This window comes from Eretmochelys imbricata, chromosome 4 (genome assembly GCF_965152235.1).
Source record: "Eretmochelys imbricata isolate rEreImb1 chromosome 4, rEreImb1.hap1, whole genome shotgun sequence".
NCBI classification, from domain to species: domain Eukaryota; kingdom Metazoa; phylum Chordata; order Testudines; family Cheloniidae; genus Eretmochelys; species Eretmochelys imbricata.
This window is the reverse complement of record NC_135575.1, coordinates 92,438,767-92,456,974: the sequence shown is the minus strand read 5'-3', so window position 1 is coordinate 92,456,974 and position 18,208 is coordinate 92,438,767. Positions and strand designations below refer to the sequence as shown.

Below are 18,208 nucleotides of genomic sequence, written 5' to 3'. Positions count from 1 at the left end.
TTGTTGTAGCAGATTACCCCTCTAATGGACTGGCAACTGGCATGTCTCCTTTTCCCCCTTCCCGAGGCCTTCCTGTGAGACGTATTCCAGTACGCTAGTTCTGCAAGGTCACTGCTGCCTCTCCTTTTACTAGTCCATTCTACCTCCTCTTTCTTCCTCTTCACTCTTTTTTGATTTCTCTTATTTTTAGTATGTATTTTCTTTTTTGCTCTTTTGTTATTCTCAATCTGTTCCTCCGTCCCTCCTTTTCTTTCTGATTCAATCTCTTCTCTCCCCCATGGTGGCTTCTTCTCTCCTTACTCATGAGAAGGCTATTGCTGCCCAGGCATCCACTGGTATCTCCCTGAGGCCCAGACAGCATGTGCTCCTGCAGCTACACAGAAGCAGAGAAAAGACACTCCTGAGCCAGCTCACAGAAGCAGCTCACAGCTCCTGCAGCTACACAGCTCACAGCTCCTGCAGCTACACAGAAGCAGAGAAAAGACACTCCTGAGCCAACTCACACCTTGTTGCATTGTGGGCCACCATGGCAACTGGAGGGAAAGTGAGAGATTTACAAAGAGATGCCTGCCCCTTTACTTAGAATCAGGCAAGTATGTTTATGGTGAGATGAGGTGGACCCGTGTGACAATTTTTCCTGTCCCCATTGTTTCTCTCCTTTTCTCCATGTCCCGCTCCTAGTGTACTCTAATGCCCACAGGCTGGGAAACAGGTTTTTAAGTGCAGTTCTTATGTGTGAACTTGACAAGAAACATCGCAAGAGACTTTAAATAAGGTCTATGAAAGCATCTCCTCCAGTGCACATCGTTTGTCTGAGATTAACAAGGGTGCTTATTTAAATAACATTCTCAGTCACCAAACTTGCAGTCTATGCTGAACCTGTGAAAGTCTGTGCAAGCTGACAGCTCTAGACATTGCTGCGTTACCTGTAAGAACTGCTGCGGGTGCTGCGTCAGCTGCGCTTGAGCCGACTGCTGAACTGTACTGAGCTGCTGCTGCTGCTGCTGCTCTTGCTGACTCTGTTGCTGCTGCGTTATTGACAATGTCTGTGGCTGCTGCTGTTGTGCAGCAAAAGTGGGGTAAGCAGTCACCACCTGTCCCATAAACATAGTGCTTGGCACCATTACCGCTCCACATGCTACAGGGGCAGTGACTAATTTTGTGACAAGCTGCTGACCTTGAGAAAATCTGTGAAAGGGAAAAGACACCAGGTGGTCTCATCAGCTTCGTTTGGGGAAAAAAATCTGCTTCAGGTACACTGGATGAACTTTCCTGTATTAATCTGATGAGGTAAGTGCCAGTTATCACGGACAGGGTCATTCAAGACAAACCCATTTTTCCTTTGCTTACTACAAACTAACAAACAAATTCAAACGCAATGGGCTACACGTTGCCTTCAAAGGCCCACCCCTCCACCTGTGCCTCAACACCACGAGTTTTAATGGAATTACAGGAGTATCTCTTTGCAAGTTTGGTCCTCAGACTACAGCACATGCACATGCCTACACTAAGTAAAACTGCATGAAACTGTTGGTTTAACTTTTGTCTCCTTTTCCGTAAGGTCTGGTGACCACTAAAGCACAGAGAGCTCTAGCAAAATCATCTGAATGAACATTGCTCCTTTATATTTACCTGATCTGTCTGTCCTGGGTGAAAGTAGTTACTGCACCACTCTGGTTATTGTTTTGTGGTAAACTAGATGGAATCTGGACCACATTTCCTGTCGTTGGCTGGGAAATCACCATAGTGTTATATAAGGGGGCTGAAAGTGTATTCTGTGACTGATTGGTAAGAGAAGCCTGTTGATTGTGCCCACTAAGTATATTTTGTTGAGCATGCTAAGAAAGAAAAACAGGTCATAAATTAATTGAATACAGCTGTAAAAACAAATACCCCTTTCAAACACAGAAGGCACAGCTTGCTTTGCAGGCATAAATAAAAATGCTGTACACTAACAGTTAATTATTGCTAATACTAAATGTTCTTATATATGCTTTATACTCTCAAAACACTGTACAAAATACAAAATAATTAATCCATTCCTACAACATCTTTGTGAGTGACATAAATATATATTATTCCAGCTTTTACAGATGAGCAAACAAAGGTTAAATGATTTGTCCCAGGCCATGTAGCGAGTAAGTGTTAGTGCCAGGATTAGGATCCAGGAGTTTCTCAGTCCCAGCCCCATGCTCCTCTTCCAAAACTCTTATAACATTAGGAGAACTGCACAAAAAGGGGAATGATGGGCCAGGCAGAACTGCAGGTGTAAGCATGCTCAGTCCCTGGAAGCGTTGGGTTGAGGGGAAGACAGAGAGCACGTCACTTTGCACTAGTCCAATCAGCTTTAGTGAGCTCTATGAAGGCACTTTATTGGGACTGAAGGCAACATAGGTCACCATGACAAAAGGCTTTCAAGGGTGGTAGGAATAAAAAAACTAGGGATGTGTTAATGTGAGTAGGTAGGGGGTGGAAATCCTTAGGGCTCCAGAAACAGGATTCTTGACTAAAATGTTACATTTCTTTATTCATTCAAAGCCAAATGTTCCAAAGATATATTCACATTTTAACTGATCAAATACTATTATTTTAAAGGGACACCATTAACTTTCAATCTGAGTTAAAAAAAAAATTGAATTTAAAGTATTTTCAGGTATTACACCTGCCCTTATTGTCCCCTACCCAATTCTATGGCTTTACAGTCACATTTTACTACTTTTAAACATGTTCCTCTGCTGAATGAAAAGGCCACATGAAAAGGAAGAATGATTAGCTAAAGCCTGCTTTTGAGGATGGGTCCTTCCAAAAGAACTACTTGTTATTCACTGCTCATCATTTATACCTGATAATTCTTCTATCAAGAGAAGACTATAAAATCTAAGCCTTTTCCTGAAAGAGAAAACAAAATATATTTCAACCCGAAACATTTAGGGTATGAACCTGTGTTTCTTGCACATTCAAAATGTCCACTGACTTCAATGAAAATTCTCTATATTGAATCACAGCAGGATCAGGCAGGCCCATAATGGGTTTCAATTTTGGTTCCATGTGATTATACTACCTAGCATAGGTACTTATGACAAACTTTACCTGTGTTGCTGTACTCTGCAAAGGCTGTTGCTGTATCATGTGCTGAGTACTAATATGCCCAGTGTTCATTCCACCTTGAATTTGATTAGCCTGAACAACTTGACCTTGCATATTTATTGGTGTAAGCTGCTGAATGTTAGAAGAATTTCCAGAAGTAAGCTGCACAGAACCAAAATTTAATCCAGGAGTTGATTGCTGCAAAAACATCTTTAAGAAAATCCACAAATTAGTTTTTTTTAAAACAAACTATTGATGGTTTAAAGTATTACTGAAAATTCTTAATACAATACCTTTGAAAAACAATTAAAGACAGAAATACTGTTTAACTGTAGGTGCCAGAGGCTTTATGAGTGTACTATAAGCAATGGATAACGCACGATTAAAATCTCTTATACCAGTTTCGTTCTGGATTAATGTAATTCAATATTTAACAGAGATACAGTAGTGTAACTCTGGTGTGAAGAGGATTAGATCCCTACATATTTAGTTTAAGATTTGCATTTAAAGAAGTACAAAGACAGCTTGTACAAAATTTTGAAAAAGACAACATTAATTAAAACTGCATTTCTCTTTCCAATATCTCCAGCAGTTTAGTGAAATGAAGGCAATGATGGGAAAATAATTTTATAACTGACAGATCCGAATACTATACATAATTTCTTCCCTGGAAATTGACAGTCTGTAGCAACAATCTATAAGGCAGGGCTTTCCCAGTATTATCCATTTTGACTAGATTGGTGGAGTTCAGCATGTAGAAAGTCATTTAAGTCCTTACTAAAAAGTCAATGTTAATCCAACTGTAACTCACCTGAAGCCCTTGACCATGGACCATTTGAAGCTGTTCTTGAATCTTACGCAACTCTTCTTGCTGCCGATGAATATTTGCCTCTATCATTCGTGTTCTTTGCTCCAGCTGGTCCTTTAGGTGCTGCATGGCTCCCAATTGGGCTGAAAACTGAAACATAGGCTGCAGAGCCACGTATAGGTTAAAAGAGTTTGAATCAGAAACAGACAAACTTGACCTACAAAAGGTAAATCATCCCTTCATAGTAGCAATGGGAACCAAGCCCTATCTAGGAACATGCTACACTTGTTGTCTACCACAATCTCTAGGCCAGTGGTGCCCAAACTTTTCCTCTCGTGATCCCCCTTATCAGTAATGGAATCTGTCTGTGCCCCCCTCCATTACTCCACAGTTGGCTCAGCACAGAGGCTGGCCTGAAGGCGGAGCTGGGGGCAGAACTGGCGATAGGGGAGGAGCTGGGGCTTGAGGGGAGCTGGCACAGGGGCGGAAATGGAAAGAAGGCAGAGCTGAGCTGGGGGAAGAGCATAGGACGGAGTGGAACTGCATCTGGGGCTAGAGCTGGGGGCGGAGTGGAGCTGTGGCTGAGGTTGAAGCTGGGCTATGGGCAGGGCAGGAGGCAGAGTGGAGTTGCAGCTGGTGCCGGAGTTGGGTTGGGGGTGAAGCAGGGGGAGGAGCAGAGCTGTAGCTGGGGCTGGAACTGGTCTGGGGGCAGAGTGGAGCTGTGGCTGGGATCGAAGCTGGTCTGGGGGCAGAGTAGGGCTGGGTGGTGCTCCATCTCCAGCCCCCATGCAGGGCCCCACCACACCCCCCCCCCCCAAAAAAAAAGTTTCTCTACCCCCCCCCAGGAAGGGACATATCCAATAGTTTGGGGAGCACTACTCTAGGCACAATTACTTAGTTGTGAAAAGTTCTGAGATTAAACATTAAATGTATGTGTCAGAGAATCCTGAACAAAATAACCCAAACAAACAAAAGACACACACCAACATGCAACTGCCCTGCACACAGGTCAACCTCTCAGCAAAAAGCCTGAGCAATTAGATGGGTTTACAATGTAACCTGAAGACATAAAAACTCAGCTGTATATCTCTAGGGACTGTCAGCATCAGCTGACTTCAGCTGTTCCGGACAGGGCATGGAGGACACAGTCTCTAAGATAACCAGGACAAAAGCCACGTAGGCTATTACAGATCCCCACTGCCATGCCAGAACATTGTGCATCTCCCCTCCTTCCCACCAGAGCACGAATTCAATATTAATCTGATTTTATACTTAGGGCTGGATTTTTAAAACAGATTTTAACTGTTAACAGTGACAATTTGTGTAAGATTTGTGTCATTAGCAAATCAGGTACTTAAGTTTATACTAAATAAACTGCAACAACAATTATTTGCATCCAGCAAAATTGGCTAAAAATCAATTGTTACATTCATTTTGGGAGAAGTTTACCTTAATTAGGCATAAGACAGAATGCAAGTAAAGATGACTACATAAAATAAACTTCTATCACACAGTTCAGTTAATGAGAAAGTCCTTAATGCCCTATTCCTAAATGGGGTTATTTGCTGAAAGAGCCTGTCAATAAATATACAAAACTAATCCATACCTGGGACATGCCTGGCTGGATCTGTAAAGTTGCAGGTTGAGACATCATTGGCTGTGCTAATGGTTGTCCAACAGACTGGGCATTTAAGGACTAAGATTTAAAAGCATACCATAATTATCCAACAGAACTCGTCTCATAATAGATATAACTAAATTATTTAAGAGAAACTGTCAATTCCAAGATGGCACAACAGTACATTGTTAAAACACACTTTTATATAACACAAGGCCAACAGAAATGTATCTACATTTATTTTTAATATTTCAAGGGGATAATAGTCTTTAAGCAAGTAAATGTTCCCTGCGATGTTTGAAACCAAAATATTGCAGCATTGTGAACATCCGGGTACAAGTGATTACATGGGGTATCTTTGTTCAAGTTATGATATATGTCAGAAATAAATAAAGAATACAAATAGTGAAAGGGAAAAGGGAATTTTAAACCTGTAATAATTGAAAGGTGGTGTTAGTAAGTAAAGATACTTGTTTTCAAACATTTTTAAGTTAACAGCATCCTTTTATTCCCCTTCTAAATCATCTCAAACCAACAATAAACCTGCCTCAAATCACAGTCAATGAACAGCTCATAGCAGAGGGCATGTATGGGATTTTCTAATATTATCAGGATTTCAGGAACTATATGAAACTATTCCATAACTTTGTTATTGGATGGGTTATACCTAGTTTATGAAAAATTGTATGAGAAAGAAAGCATAGATTTATGCATGTTGTAACAGGGTGACTTTGCCCTTTAAGGGCTAGAGGTCTGGAGACAGTCAACCCTAGTTAATAAGGAAGCACACCTGAGCAAGGACCAGCTCATTCACCTATAAAAATGCAGCAGGAAGCTGCAGAGCGAGAATTCTCAGGGAGACTAGAATGCACAACAGAGGCTGCTGGGAACAAGTAGGCTCCCTCAGAAAAACCTGGAACTTGGGGAGCGAGACTACAGGCCGGAAAGGTCTGGAAGTGACCTGATAATGGGGTAAACCAATGAACTTAAGGAAGGACCTGAGAACTTTATTTTGAATGTTTATTAATTTAATAAACCAGACCCTGAGGAGGCGTATGAATAGACAAAAGTGTTTGAGAGTTACTCCAGAAGCCCCCTGAAAGGGGACACTGCGGCAGGGGTCCAATTTCAGGGTTGCCTGAGGCAGGGGTCATAGGAGACGGTCACCCAATGACACACATGCTTAACTATATGTAGGGTCCTAACAAATTCACAGCCATGAAAAATGCTTCATGAACCATGAAATCTGATTTCCCCAATGAAATCTGGCTACTGTAGGGAAGGGGGCTCCTACTGTGCGCTGGGCTCCAGATGGTAGTCCTGGCTGTGCTGGGACTTCCTCTTCCCCTGCAGGGGCCACCCACAGGGCTGGGTCAGACCCACCTCCAGGAAGCTCCACAGCTGCTGGCTGGGAGTCCAGCTCTGAAGGCAGTGCCAAAGTAAGGGTGGCACATTCCTGGAGGTGGGTCTGATCTGGCCTCAGGAAGTCCTGTCCCTCCCCAGCTCCACTAGGACTAGCAGCTGGAGCCTCGTACATGGTAGGAGACCCCAGCAGTGGTGCCCCCAGTCCTGCCCCTCCCCAGCTCCAGGTGCAGTGCTCGGGGGCTAAAGGGGCCTTGAGCTGGCTGTGTGTGTGTTGGAAGAACAGTGCCCCCCTGACCACAGGGCCCTGAGCAGTCGCTCACCCATAAGGCCAGCCCTGCTCCCTCCAAAAGTGACAGCCCCCTCCATACCCTGCGACCCTCAAATCTGCGCTGCTGCTGACGGCAGCGCTGGCTTTAGAGCTGGGCTCCCAGTCAGCAGCTGCTGCTCTCTGGCTGCCCAGTTCTGAAGGCAGCGCCCCTGCCAGCAGCAGCTCAGAAGTAAGGGTGACAATCCCATGATCCCCTCCCCATGACCCCCTTTTGGGTCAGACCCCCACACAGTTACAACACTGAAATTTCAGATGTAAACATCTGAAACCGTTAAATTGACTATTTAAAAAATCCCATGACCATGAAATTGACCTAAATGGACCATGAATTTGGTAGGGCCCTAACTATATGAGTAGTCACAGTTAGTTTAACGTGTAAAATTAAACACATGCATAAGCAGTTGTGTAAGTAATCTTGATCATGCAATCTTGGCAATCAAGTACCCAGACTGAAAATATTTCCACTTCCAGATCAAACTCTATGCTTTAAGGAAAAAAATGTAAAGTTTACTGTAGATTTAAACATTTTCATTCACAAGTGAAATAAATGGATTTTACAGAGACCCTCCTCTGAAGAGTTACCTGACTACTAAGTGATGACCTCCTTGGTGCAGTCTTTTCATGCCCAGGTAAGTTTTGTCTTGGAGGAGTGCTAGTGTCCATTGTCATCTTTGTTGGCGTTGCTAATGATGATCAATGTAAAAGCGAAAACACATTTTGTTAATAATAAGCCAGATCCTATAACTCCATATACGAAAATATCAAAGGGAGTTTTGCCTGAGCAAAAGCTTCAAGCACATTTTTCAGAAGTACATTTCTATCAGTTGTATAGGTCTGATCGTATGAAATAAGATTTTATTTTAATATCCGATGTTTCAAATGGGTCTCTACTGGGCAACATTTAAATGTAGAACTCTCTGGATAAACCTGGTACCGTCAGGCTGCTGCACTACCATTAGTTAAGCCATTGAGAGGGACATTTTTAAATTCTGTGTTTCATTCAGATATATTAATAAAGTATTTTAAAAGTTTTAAAATGCATTATTTCAATACAAACACAGCAAAAAAGGACAGATAGAGTCTCCCCTAATAAGGCAATTATGTTTTCAATGGTTAGCACTTACATGAAGGATCTGACACTGCAGTATGAGAAGATTTCCTCGAACTCCTAGAGGAAGCAGAAGGTGTACCGCTGTGATCAAATCTTTCCAATGCTTCTTTGAGGCTGACCGTGTTTATATGATTATCAGATCCGGAGTCCTGATTCTGAAAGGGTACAAATAAAAATGATTTTATTTGATGGTTCAGCACATAGACATTAAATATTTCAGTTGGCAAACACAGCTTAGCAAATTAAACAAACATCTGGGCCAATCAAACCTCTGACAGATAAAACTGCAGACAAAACTATGTCCTTTTATACTCGACAAGTTTAAGTTGATGGAGTTTCCATTTATGGGGTTTGTAAAGAAAGGAGAGACAAAGCCATGAAAACCCAGAGTCCAAAGATATGCAGGCAAATCCTGCAACTCTGAGTTCTACACCAGTCCTGTGTTGCTGCACAGACTTCCTTCCCCCTCCAGCAACAAAACTCACTTCCTACTCCTGTGTACTCTCTTTCTCTCTTGGAGGAGCGAGAAGCCATGCAGGCATAGTTAGTTGTGCCATAAGCAGCATATTTCCACTGGGAAACTTGCCAGACTACCAAGGGAGCACATCATGAGTGTCTGACCCTGACTTACCTTTCTGAGGCCCAATATCCTGAACACCTTCAGAGTCTCAACCGGAGGGTATTCATCCAGAAAGACTTCTGGATGCTTCTGAGAAGCGGGTGGAAGCCATGTGATGGAGCTATGCTGTCCCCTTCTGCTGATTTCCCTCCCTCTTCCTCCCTTATCTGTTCCTTGTTTTTTCAGATGGAAGGGACTACATCAATCTTTGTGTTTGTATTTAACACTATGGGTCCCCAATCCTAACTGGGACCTCTGTATGCTACTGGAATACATTTAATAAACCTAAAAATAACAAAGAAGAACTCCAAGGTGGCATGTTGTGAAGCAGTCACCTTTCCTACATCTTCTTAGGCATGAGATAATATTTCATAGTTAAAAAAGCATCACATTAGCAGTAGCAGCAGAGGATAAAAACTTTCCTACCTTCTGATTAAAAAATAAATAAATCAAACATACAGCAGTACAAGGGGACCATATAATAAAAAAAAGTTAGGAAGCTCACTTTATTTGCTGCTATCTCTGGAAGAGACTCTTCAATACCAAGTTCTCGCCGTCTTTCTGCTCGAACTTCTGCATAACTATAAAAGAACAAACCACATTTATTATGCCTTGTCCAAATGGTTTTTACAGTAATGTCTTAAAATGTGACCTCCTCAGACATGCTGTTTTGCTCATGGAATAAAAGGTATAAACACTCAGGAGGCATCACAATGTCTTTGCAAATTACTATTAGTTAAAATCTTTCCAATGCTTTAAAAACATCAGCAATACAGTTGCCAATTAAGAGAGCTTCTCTAAAATTAATAAAAAACAACTGTTACCTTACTACAGTGTGTGTACAGACAATAAACTCTGGCCTGGAATTCCACTGATGATAAGTAATATAGTAATGTGTTTGTAGCCAAATCCATTGCTGCCCCTTTGTCAGGAACCTGTAATAACATGACTTCCCTTTCCCGTATTGCATTACTAGAAGATAAAAAAGAATAAGACTTCTTTGCTTTCACATCTTATGTGAATACTGTGACGCAGTAGTAATTCAATTATTTATATTATTCACTAAATCTAAACTAAAAGATCTTCACCTGAATTTGTCTGGCATTAGGACAATGACTAAAAAGAGGAACTACTATTTCAAGTACTACCCACAATGGAAGAGAAGGCTTTTCAGTAAGTTATATTACAAATTTTTTCAGCTACAGCAGCCATGAATTTGTAATTTCTTTATATTAGATGGCTGTATTATGAGACCACATCTCAGGCGCCTGTATATAAATGAACCATAAACATTTTGCAGCACAAAACTGTGGTCTTGCCACAAAAAGTACCACTTGAGTGATGCAGGATTTCAGTAAATATCCTGCCCTCTCCACACAATTCAGTATAATTAACAAGACTTTCACATAACGTACAGATGTTTAATTGAGTATGGTTTTTGTAGCACAGAGTTTTGACATTTACTTACAGTGTTCGTGACATTTTGCCAGATTTTCTAGGTCATCTACATGATAGTAATCATAGCCCGATGTCCCCAGAACTTCGAATGGTAAATAGCCTATTATTGGAGGTGCCCTAGTTAATATAGAAGTTAATGTTACTTTACTTTAACATATAAAAGCAATAAAATCAGCCTCATTCTAGTTCATGTTTACAATATGTTCTCCAAAATAAAACAAACATCCCAACTCAGATTATGAATAGTCAGTGCTGGTTAGAGTTTTCTGAAGATTACAGCCAGAATGCTACTATGTACTACTTTATTATAAGGAATGGCACCTGTGATCCAAGAATAGGAACTTCCATTCTAAGCTATGTCTAGATGTAAACTCTTCATTGGGTTCTTCAACAGTGCACATTTCCTAAAAAACAACAACAAAAAAGTCTCTCAAATCTGCTCTATTCTAATTTAGAAGCTCCTATGAAATTCAGACTTACCCGAAGTAGGCAGATAAATCCACAAGAATGTAGCTTTAAAAGTTATTTTTAGGCACTTTTATTGTTTTTATGTATTTAAAGCAGACTGAGCTAGAATCTGATCTCAATTGCACTAGCTCTAAACTGGCATAACTCAACTGACGTCAATGAGTAATGCTGGTGTAAGGTCAAAATCAAACCCAATATTAATGACATTGGAACATGCACTGAAATCAATGGCTTTTGAGGTTGCTTCAAACTGTAACAAACTGCAAAAAACTTCTCTGACAGTGTCATAAATGTGGAGGACACTCCTAGGTGAAAGTAGTGTAGACCAGATGTCTGCATTGTTTTGGATCAAAAGTTTGTTTCTACTTTATTGGTAGGGTCCTATTATTGGTAATTGCAGAATACTATATCTTGCTCCGATTTGTGTATAATGCGCATCTGTGCCCTCAACTGATCTTATGTTTCTTACAATAAACTCTGTATGCTGGACAAGTTAACCACTTATTTTCCAGTTTCCATTGTAATTCTTTAGTAAAGCTGCAGCCACAGGCCTTGAACCATAGATTATATAAGTGTTTATTTTGACTAGCATTGGAATGGCACCGGGCTGCACTTGGCAAAGTCCCTATAATTAATATCTACTCTGTACTTAAAAGCTAGTTTCCATCCTGAATTAATAGCTATGCAAATGTTCCGTGTTTACACAAAATTTTTTTTTTTTGCTGTCGATCAGCATTAGAGCAAAATGCAAACTGATTCACTAACTAAAACATGGCTGTCAGTTGGCTAATGTCAAATAAAAGGCCTACAGGATTTGGCCCAATGCCACATTGCAGCAAAACCATGAGCAGACATACACAAAATACCACATTTTATTAGAAACCTTAATTTTTAGACACTCAATTATACGCCGTGAAAAGGGAATCAAAATGTGACCCTCACACTACTTTGCTGAGTAAAATGGCTGTACTCCTCTTTTTAAACATCTGACACACAGATTACTTTATATTTATTAGCCAAATAAAAAATAAATAGTAGAACAAGTCTCTTTACAACTCTGCTTAGGGAAAGAAAACTCCTGACACATACTGTACTGATCAAAAGTTTAATCATTTTAATTGTTAACTAGTAATTCAGTAAGTTCTGCAAAACACTTGATATTCATGGAAACTTCAAATGAAGTTGCTCAACACTTCACCTCATATGTTGTGTAAAATGTGTAGAGGCAAAAATATATGATTTCACATAAAAAGGTTAATGACAGCTTTTAGTAGCAGTATGTAAAGTGGTACAGTCACATTGAAAGTTTCATGATCTGAGCACACGTACGTGTTTACCAAGTGTCGTAAACACTTGTTTTCACTTGTGCAGAGGAAAATCCCAAACGTACCTTGATAAACTGAGGTGTAGCTAACCTAACTGTAGCTACAAAGCAAACTCTGTCTTCATATGAAGGCCGCTGGGGCCGCTGGATAGTTCCTTCATAACCGTTGTGCGCGGAGTTGGGGACTGAAGGAGATGGGGTGGGGGGAAGATGGAGAGGGAGAAGAGTTAGGTTATGGCTACACTAGAAAGCTTACAGCAGCACAGCTGTACCGATGCAGCTGCGCCATTGTAAGCTCTCAAGTGTTGCTGCTCTAGGCCAATGGAAGAGAGCTCTCCTGTTGACTTAACTAATCCACCCCCAATGAGCAGCGGTAACTGTGTTGGCAGGAGAAACTCTCCCACAGACATAGCAGTGTATACACCAGCACTTAGGTCACTGGTGGATTATTCACACCCTTGAGTGACATAAGTTATACCAACGTAAGTGGTAGTGTGGACATAGCCTTAGTTACAAAATGTGCATGGAGGCACAAAGGAGGCAAAACCCCCAACATTAACCTACTGTAAAATACTATAAATTTACTATGAATTATGAGCAAAGCTACATTTAAAAATACATACATGTGGCATATAATTTAATAGTACTAGTCATATCCATGTTATCAAAACCAGCAAGGGACTTCTCTAACAACTAAAATTAGAGTCCAGCTACTTAAATATAGTCATGGACAACAGATGGCTTTAGGAAACCAATAAAAGCTATAGAATTGCTTCTTAATACCTATTTTAATTGGCTAGATTATTTTAGACTACTTGTTAACAAATGGTTTAAAATTTCTAGATTTTTCATCAGGTTTTTTCATTTTTGGTCCCAATGAAGTAACGAGAGAAAACTATTACAGTAACCTTTTCCTCCTGAATCCTGAGGTAAAGCTTTCTTTTCTAGACTTTGCTCAGCTCAAGAGAACATCAACCAGTTTATTGATGGAACAATGCAGGGGCCCACTAATCCTCCTACATGATCAAGTATAGACAGCCAGTAGAGAACAAGTAAATTGCTCCTATAGAATGTCATTGCTTAAAATCTTTTACCTACATAATACCAATCTGATATAACCTGGGTTACACAATATATCCTAATGGAATATTTTATGTTAAATTTCTTGTCAAAACTGATAAGTTCTACAGCATTTAGGACTTTTCTATCTCCTGCACTGTCTTCCAAATGCAGAATATTTATAACATTCTATTTGCTTACAAAACATATAACAATTTAGGCAGCCTCATCCACACATTTATCTTTTGAGAGCTCAATTTATCTCATACTCTGCAGGAAAAACAGTGCAGTTAAGAGATAAAATCCCCTGCCCTTCTGATACCATATAAAAAACCAAACCAGACGCTGTGGTTTTGTTCTAAGTGTTATATGAAGGATAATTGTTGATTAAAGCACAGGACTGAGTGTAAAGTGGAGATGTACGTTCTAATTCTGAACCCACTGGAAGCCAATGACAGCTGCACGTATTCAATAACTCTAAAAGAAATCAAGTTAATTAGTAATATACCTAGATATGGATTTAAGCACTTAAAAACATTGGCCTAAATTTTTCTTTACCTCACATCTGCTCTTGTGTAAAATGCTCATTAAAGTGTTTTACAAACATTAACACTCTTTAATGGAAGGAGTTCTAGAGCTGCAAGGTCCTATTTTTATTTTACTTTCACTGGCTCAGACATTACTGTCTACAATATAATACCAAATATAAAGAATTATTATTTTTTCAGTAATGCTAAGTATAAACAACACAACCTGTATCATGGTCTAGTATCTTTCAAAATAAATACCAAAATATTTTAAATATTATCACAAAGTTTTCACAAAACTTTCCTAATGTATAAATCTTTGGAAAGTGCCTTTAATTTTAGCCACATTACAGTGAAGCATTTCTTACCATTATTCAAAGACTTGAAATTTCCAATAAACTTTACATATTCGTATGTAGGTGGTTCTTTTGGGTCTATTGTTCCTCGCAGCATATGGCAACAGAATTCTAGTTGATTTTTTGCTGAAACAATGTAATGAAAAGGTAGCTTACATGATGAAACATACACCAATAGAGATTCATATAAAAGCAATAATAATTAGCATACATATTGCATAAAAGAGACAAGATAGGTGAGGTAATATCTTTTATTGGACCAACCTCTGTTAGTAGAAGGTACAAGCTGTTGAGATACAGATCTCTTCTTCAGGTCTGAGGAAGGAAATCAGAGTCTCTGAACTAAATACAAGTTGGGATAGATTGTTACGCATAAGGGGTAAGCATGTTGAAGGAAGTCACTTGAAAAAGAATTGTGCAAATGAGGGTTAAATTGTGATGCATAAGGGGTGTGATGTGGGAGTGTTACAAATTGTTGTAATAAGCCATAAAACCAGTCCAGTCCCTGTTGAGTCCATGATTTTGATGTCTAGCAGGGTTATGAATTTTAGTTCCCAGGCTCACTTTTGAAGGTGCTATGCCAGTTTTCTTTGAGGATGCGTATTAAAAGATCAGATACTGAGTGATTGCACTGTGAAAAGTGTCTGCCCATAGCTGACAGGGTGTTTTTATCTTTTATCATTTTTCTGTGTGAGTTCATTTGAGAGCACGATTGTCTGTTTCACTCAAATAGCTGTTATTGGGGCTTTGGTGTGCTGAAACATTGGAAAACATCCAGCGGAGGGCAACAAAAATGATTAGGGGACTGGAACACGTGACTTATGAGGAGAGGTTGAGGGAACTGGGATTGTTTAGTCTGCGGAAGAGAAGAATGAGGGGGGATTTGATAGCTGCTTTCAACTACCTGAAAGGGGGTTCCAAAGAAGATGGATCTAGACTGTTCTCAGTGGTAGCAGATGACAGAACGAGGAGTATTGGTCTCAAGTTGCAGTGCGGAAGGTTTAGGTTGGATATTAGGAAAAACTTTTTCACTAGGAGGGTGGAGAAGCACTGGAATGCGTTACCTAGGGAGGTGGTGGAATCTCCTTCCTTAGAAGTTTTTAAGGTCAGGCTTGACAAAGCCCTGGCTGGGATGATTTAGTTGGGGAATGGTCCTGTTTTGAGCAGGGGGTTGGACTAGATCACCTCCTGAGGTCCCTTCCAACCCTGATATTCTATGATTCTATGAATGAATACACCACACATGATAGGCATGTGTAGAACCCATGCATCTTGAAAGGTATGTTGTGGGGGGTATTGATTGTCGTAGAAATGGAGATATATCTGCAAGTTTTGCATCTGTTGTTCCAACGGTCTGGTGCTCCTTTGCGTTAGTGTGTCCTGGTTTGGAGGGGATGCAGGGGAGGGTGGGGAGAGGGCTTGCTCCTGATGAGGTTGGAGTGTTGTTTTTGAAGGCCAGAAGAGGGGATTCAGGAAAGATTTCTTCCATCAGCTCCTCCTCAAGGAATTCTTTCACAACTAAGACACCACCACCCAAAACTACTACAATTCCACTGACAGGTATAAGAAAAAAGAATCATCTGACAGGACACCCCCACCCCTCCGTGGATAAAATGAAATCCTCCACAAACATTATAGCACCACAGTCTTCCTACTACCAAAAGGACAAATATTCCTTAAACCTGATGTCAATGAGGCCAACTTCCCATTTAACAACAAACATTTTCTCCAAACCATGGGAACAGCCATGGGTACTAACATGGTCCCCAATATACCAACCTTCTCATGTGCCCATTTGAGGAAGAATATCTGGAAAAATGTACCACAAAACCATCAACATACCTGAGATACAGAGATATTGACGATATTTTCATACTCTGGACGGAAGACCCAAACTCCCTCACAGATTTTCATCACAACTTCAACCAGAACCACCCATTGATCAAACTATCTCTAAAACGCTTCCACGTCAGCATCAACTTCCTGGACACCATGATCAGATTCAACAATGGACTCCTATAAACAGCTATCCACAAGAAACCCATGGATCACCACATTTATCTCCACAGATCTAGAAACAGCCCCAGACTCACCAAAAAATCTGTTATCTACTGCCAGCCACTCAGATACCACAGAACTTGCTCTGAAGAGAAAGTCCGGAATACACTCCTAAATACACATAAAACTGCCTTCACTAAACAAGAACACTCCATTAGAGAAGTAGATCGCATCATGAAAGAGCCATCCAAATCCCCCAGAGAACCTGCTTCAGTAGAGCAAAAAACTAACCAAACAAAAACACCCCACGGACCGCACACCTCTAGCTCTCACCTATCACCCCACACGGGAACCCATAAGGGGTACCATCAAACAATTACACCTGTAGTTGATGGGGACCATATCCTGAAAGAAATCTTTCCTGAACCCCTCTTCTGATCTTCAAACAATCCCACCAAGCTAATCATGTGAAGCAAGCTCCCCACAAACCAGAACTCACCAACTCAAATTGGCACCAGACTGCTAGAACAGATGCAAAGCCTGCAGACATATCATCACTTCTATGATGATCACCCCCCGACACAACGTAACTTTCAAAATTCATGGGTCCTAAACATGCTTGTCATAACATGTGGTGTACCTCATCCAGTGCATCAAATGCTTCAATAATAACTTTGTGGGTGAAACCAGATATCACTATGGTCTTAAATAAACTCACACAGAAAAATGATAAAAGACAAAAATACCATATCACCTGTGGGTGGACACTTTTCACAGAGCAATCGCTTCCTGTCTGATCTTTCAATACTCATCCTCAAAGGAAACCTGCATAGCACCTTCAAAACTGAGCCTGGGAACTTAAATTCATAAATCTGCTAGACACCAAAAACTATAGATTCAATAGGGACACTAGTTTTAGGGCTCATTACAATAATTTGTAACACACCCCACTGCCTGCTATCCCTAATCACCTTCGTCAAACCCCCTATGAATAACAATATAACCCTCAATTGCAGATTTCCTTTCAAGTGGCTTCCCACAACATGCCTTATCCCTTTTCCCTTATGCTTAGCAATCTGTCCCAACTTGTATTTAGCTCAGACACTCTGATTTCCTTTCCTAGACCGGAAGAAGAGGTTGGTATAGCTCAAAAGCTTGATCTTTCCACTGACAGAAGTTGGTCCAATAAAAGATAATACTTCACCTACTTTGTGTCTCTCATATCCTGGGACCAACATGGCAACAACACTACTGCAAACAACATATTTAATAAAGAATTTACTATAAATGCTGCGATGGAAAAAAAATGGCTGTGGCATTTTATTTTTTTCCAACATAGAATTACCCAATGTAGTGGATAGGAAACTATGGGATTTGTGTTTGGAAGGGCTCAGCAGCACTCACTCTCCATTCTTCAGCTTTATAGAGAAGCCACAGAAGAGTGGAACTCCTACAAGGGAAGTTTCCATGGACAGCAGCCTAATGGGAAGTGCCTGGAAGTATGATTCCAATTGTGTATGACGTAATAGGTCTTCATCTTCTCCAGCTGCTATGATTATGTGACAATAAATTATAAACAGAAATACTTTCTCTGTGTTTTGGAAATATTTATGACATGCAATGTTATTTGGTCACTGGGAAACTTTAAAATAAAATATCGATTTACTTCAGAGAATAAAATGACTATGAATCATCTTTTTCCTTTAAGGCTGTAAGTTTCACCCTGAAATCCCATATGCATTTACTTCCACCGAAACCGAGTTGCCCATATAAAGACTCTATGATAAGACTCCCACATCGAGCAGATTTTTTAGCAATACAACTTACATTTTAAATACTCTTGTGTCAATGAATCACTTTCCAGCAGATGAGTAGACAGTATTTTATAAACCTCTGAATGTTCCCCCTCTGGGATAAAATTAAATATACTCTGATCCACAAGATCAGACTGAAAAAGAAAAAAAGATTTCAGAAACATTTTAATAATGCAAGACATGACATCTTTGCAAAGCCCATTGTTTTAATGTAAAACAATTAAAGAGGTCAAGGATGAGAAAACAAACATACAAAAACAGTATAGAT

General features: G+C 40.2%; 1 protein-coding gene across 5 annotated transcripts in view; it reads right to left on the bottom strand.

Moving 5' to 3' along the window:
- The window catches only part of CLOCK (clock circadian regulator), a 95,141-nt gene that overhangs the window by 8,804 nt on the left and 68,129 nt on the right, over positions 1-18,208 (bottom strand). For 4 of the 5 annotated variants that reach the window (XM_077815614.1, XM_077815615.1, XM_077815613.1 and 1 more), the window contains 14 exons: positions 17,954-18,074; positions 14,141-14,254; positions 12,253-12,371; positions 10,716-10,798; positions 10,405-10,511; positions 9,761-9,908; positions 9,442-9,517; positions 8,331-8,472; positions 7,789-7,889; positions 5,502-5,591; positions 3,899-4,057; positions 3,091-3,297; positions 1,633-1,838; positions 927-1,188 (listed from right to left, as the gene is read on the bottom strand). In XM_077815614.1, the coding sequence (XP_077671740.1) occupies positions 927-1,188; positions 1,633-1,838; positions 3,091-3,297; positions 3,899-4,057; positions 5,502-5,591; positions 7,789-7,889; positions 8,331-8,472; positions 9,442-9,517; positions 9,761-9,908; positions 10,405-10,511; positions 10,716-10,798; positions 12,253-12,371; positions 14,141-14,254; positions 17,954-18,074 (1,935 nt within the window). The remainder of the gene's footprint in view (positions 1-926; positions 1,189-1,632; positions 1,839-3,090; positions 3,298-3,898; positions 4,058-5,501; positions 5,592-7,788; positions 7,890-8,330; positions 8,473-9,441; positions 9,518-9,760; positions 9,909-10,404; positions 10,512-10,715; positions 10,799-12,252; positions 12,372-14,140; positions 14,255-17,953; positions 18,075-18,208) is intronic. The other variant, XM_077815617.1, reaches the window with a different exon arrangement.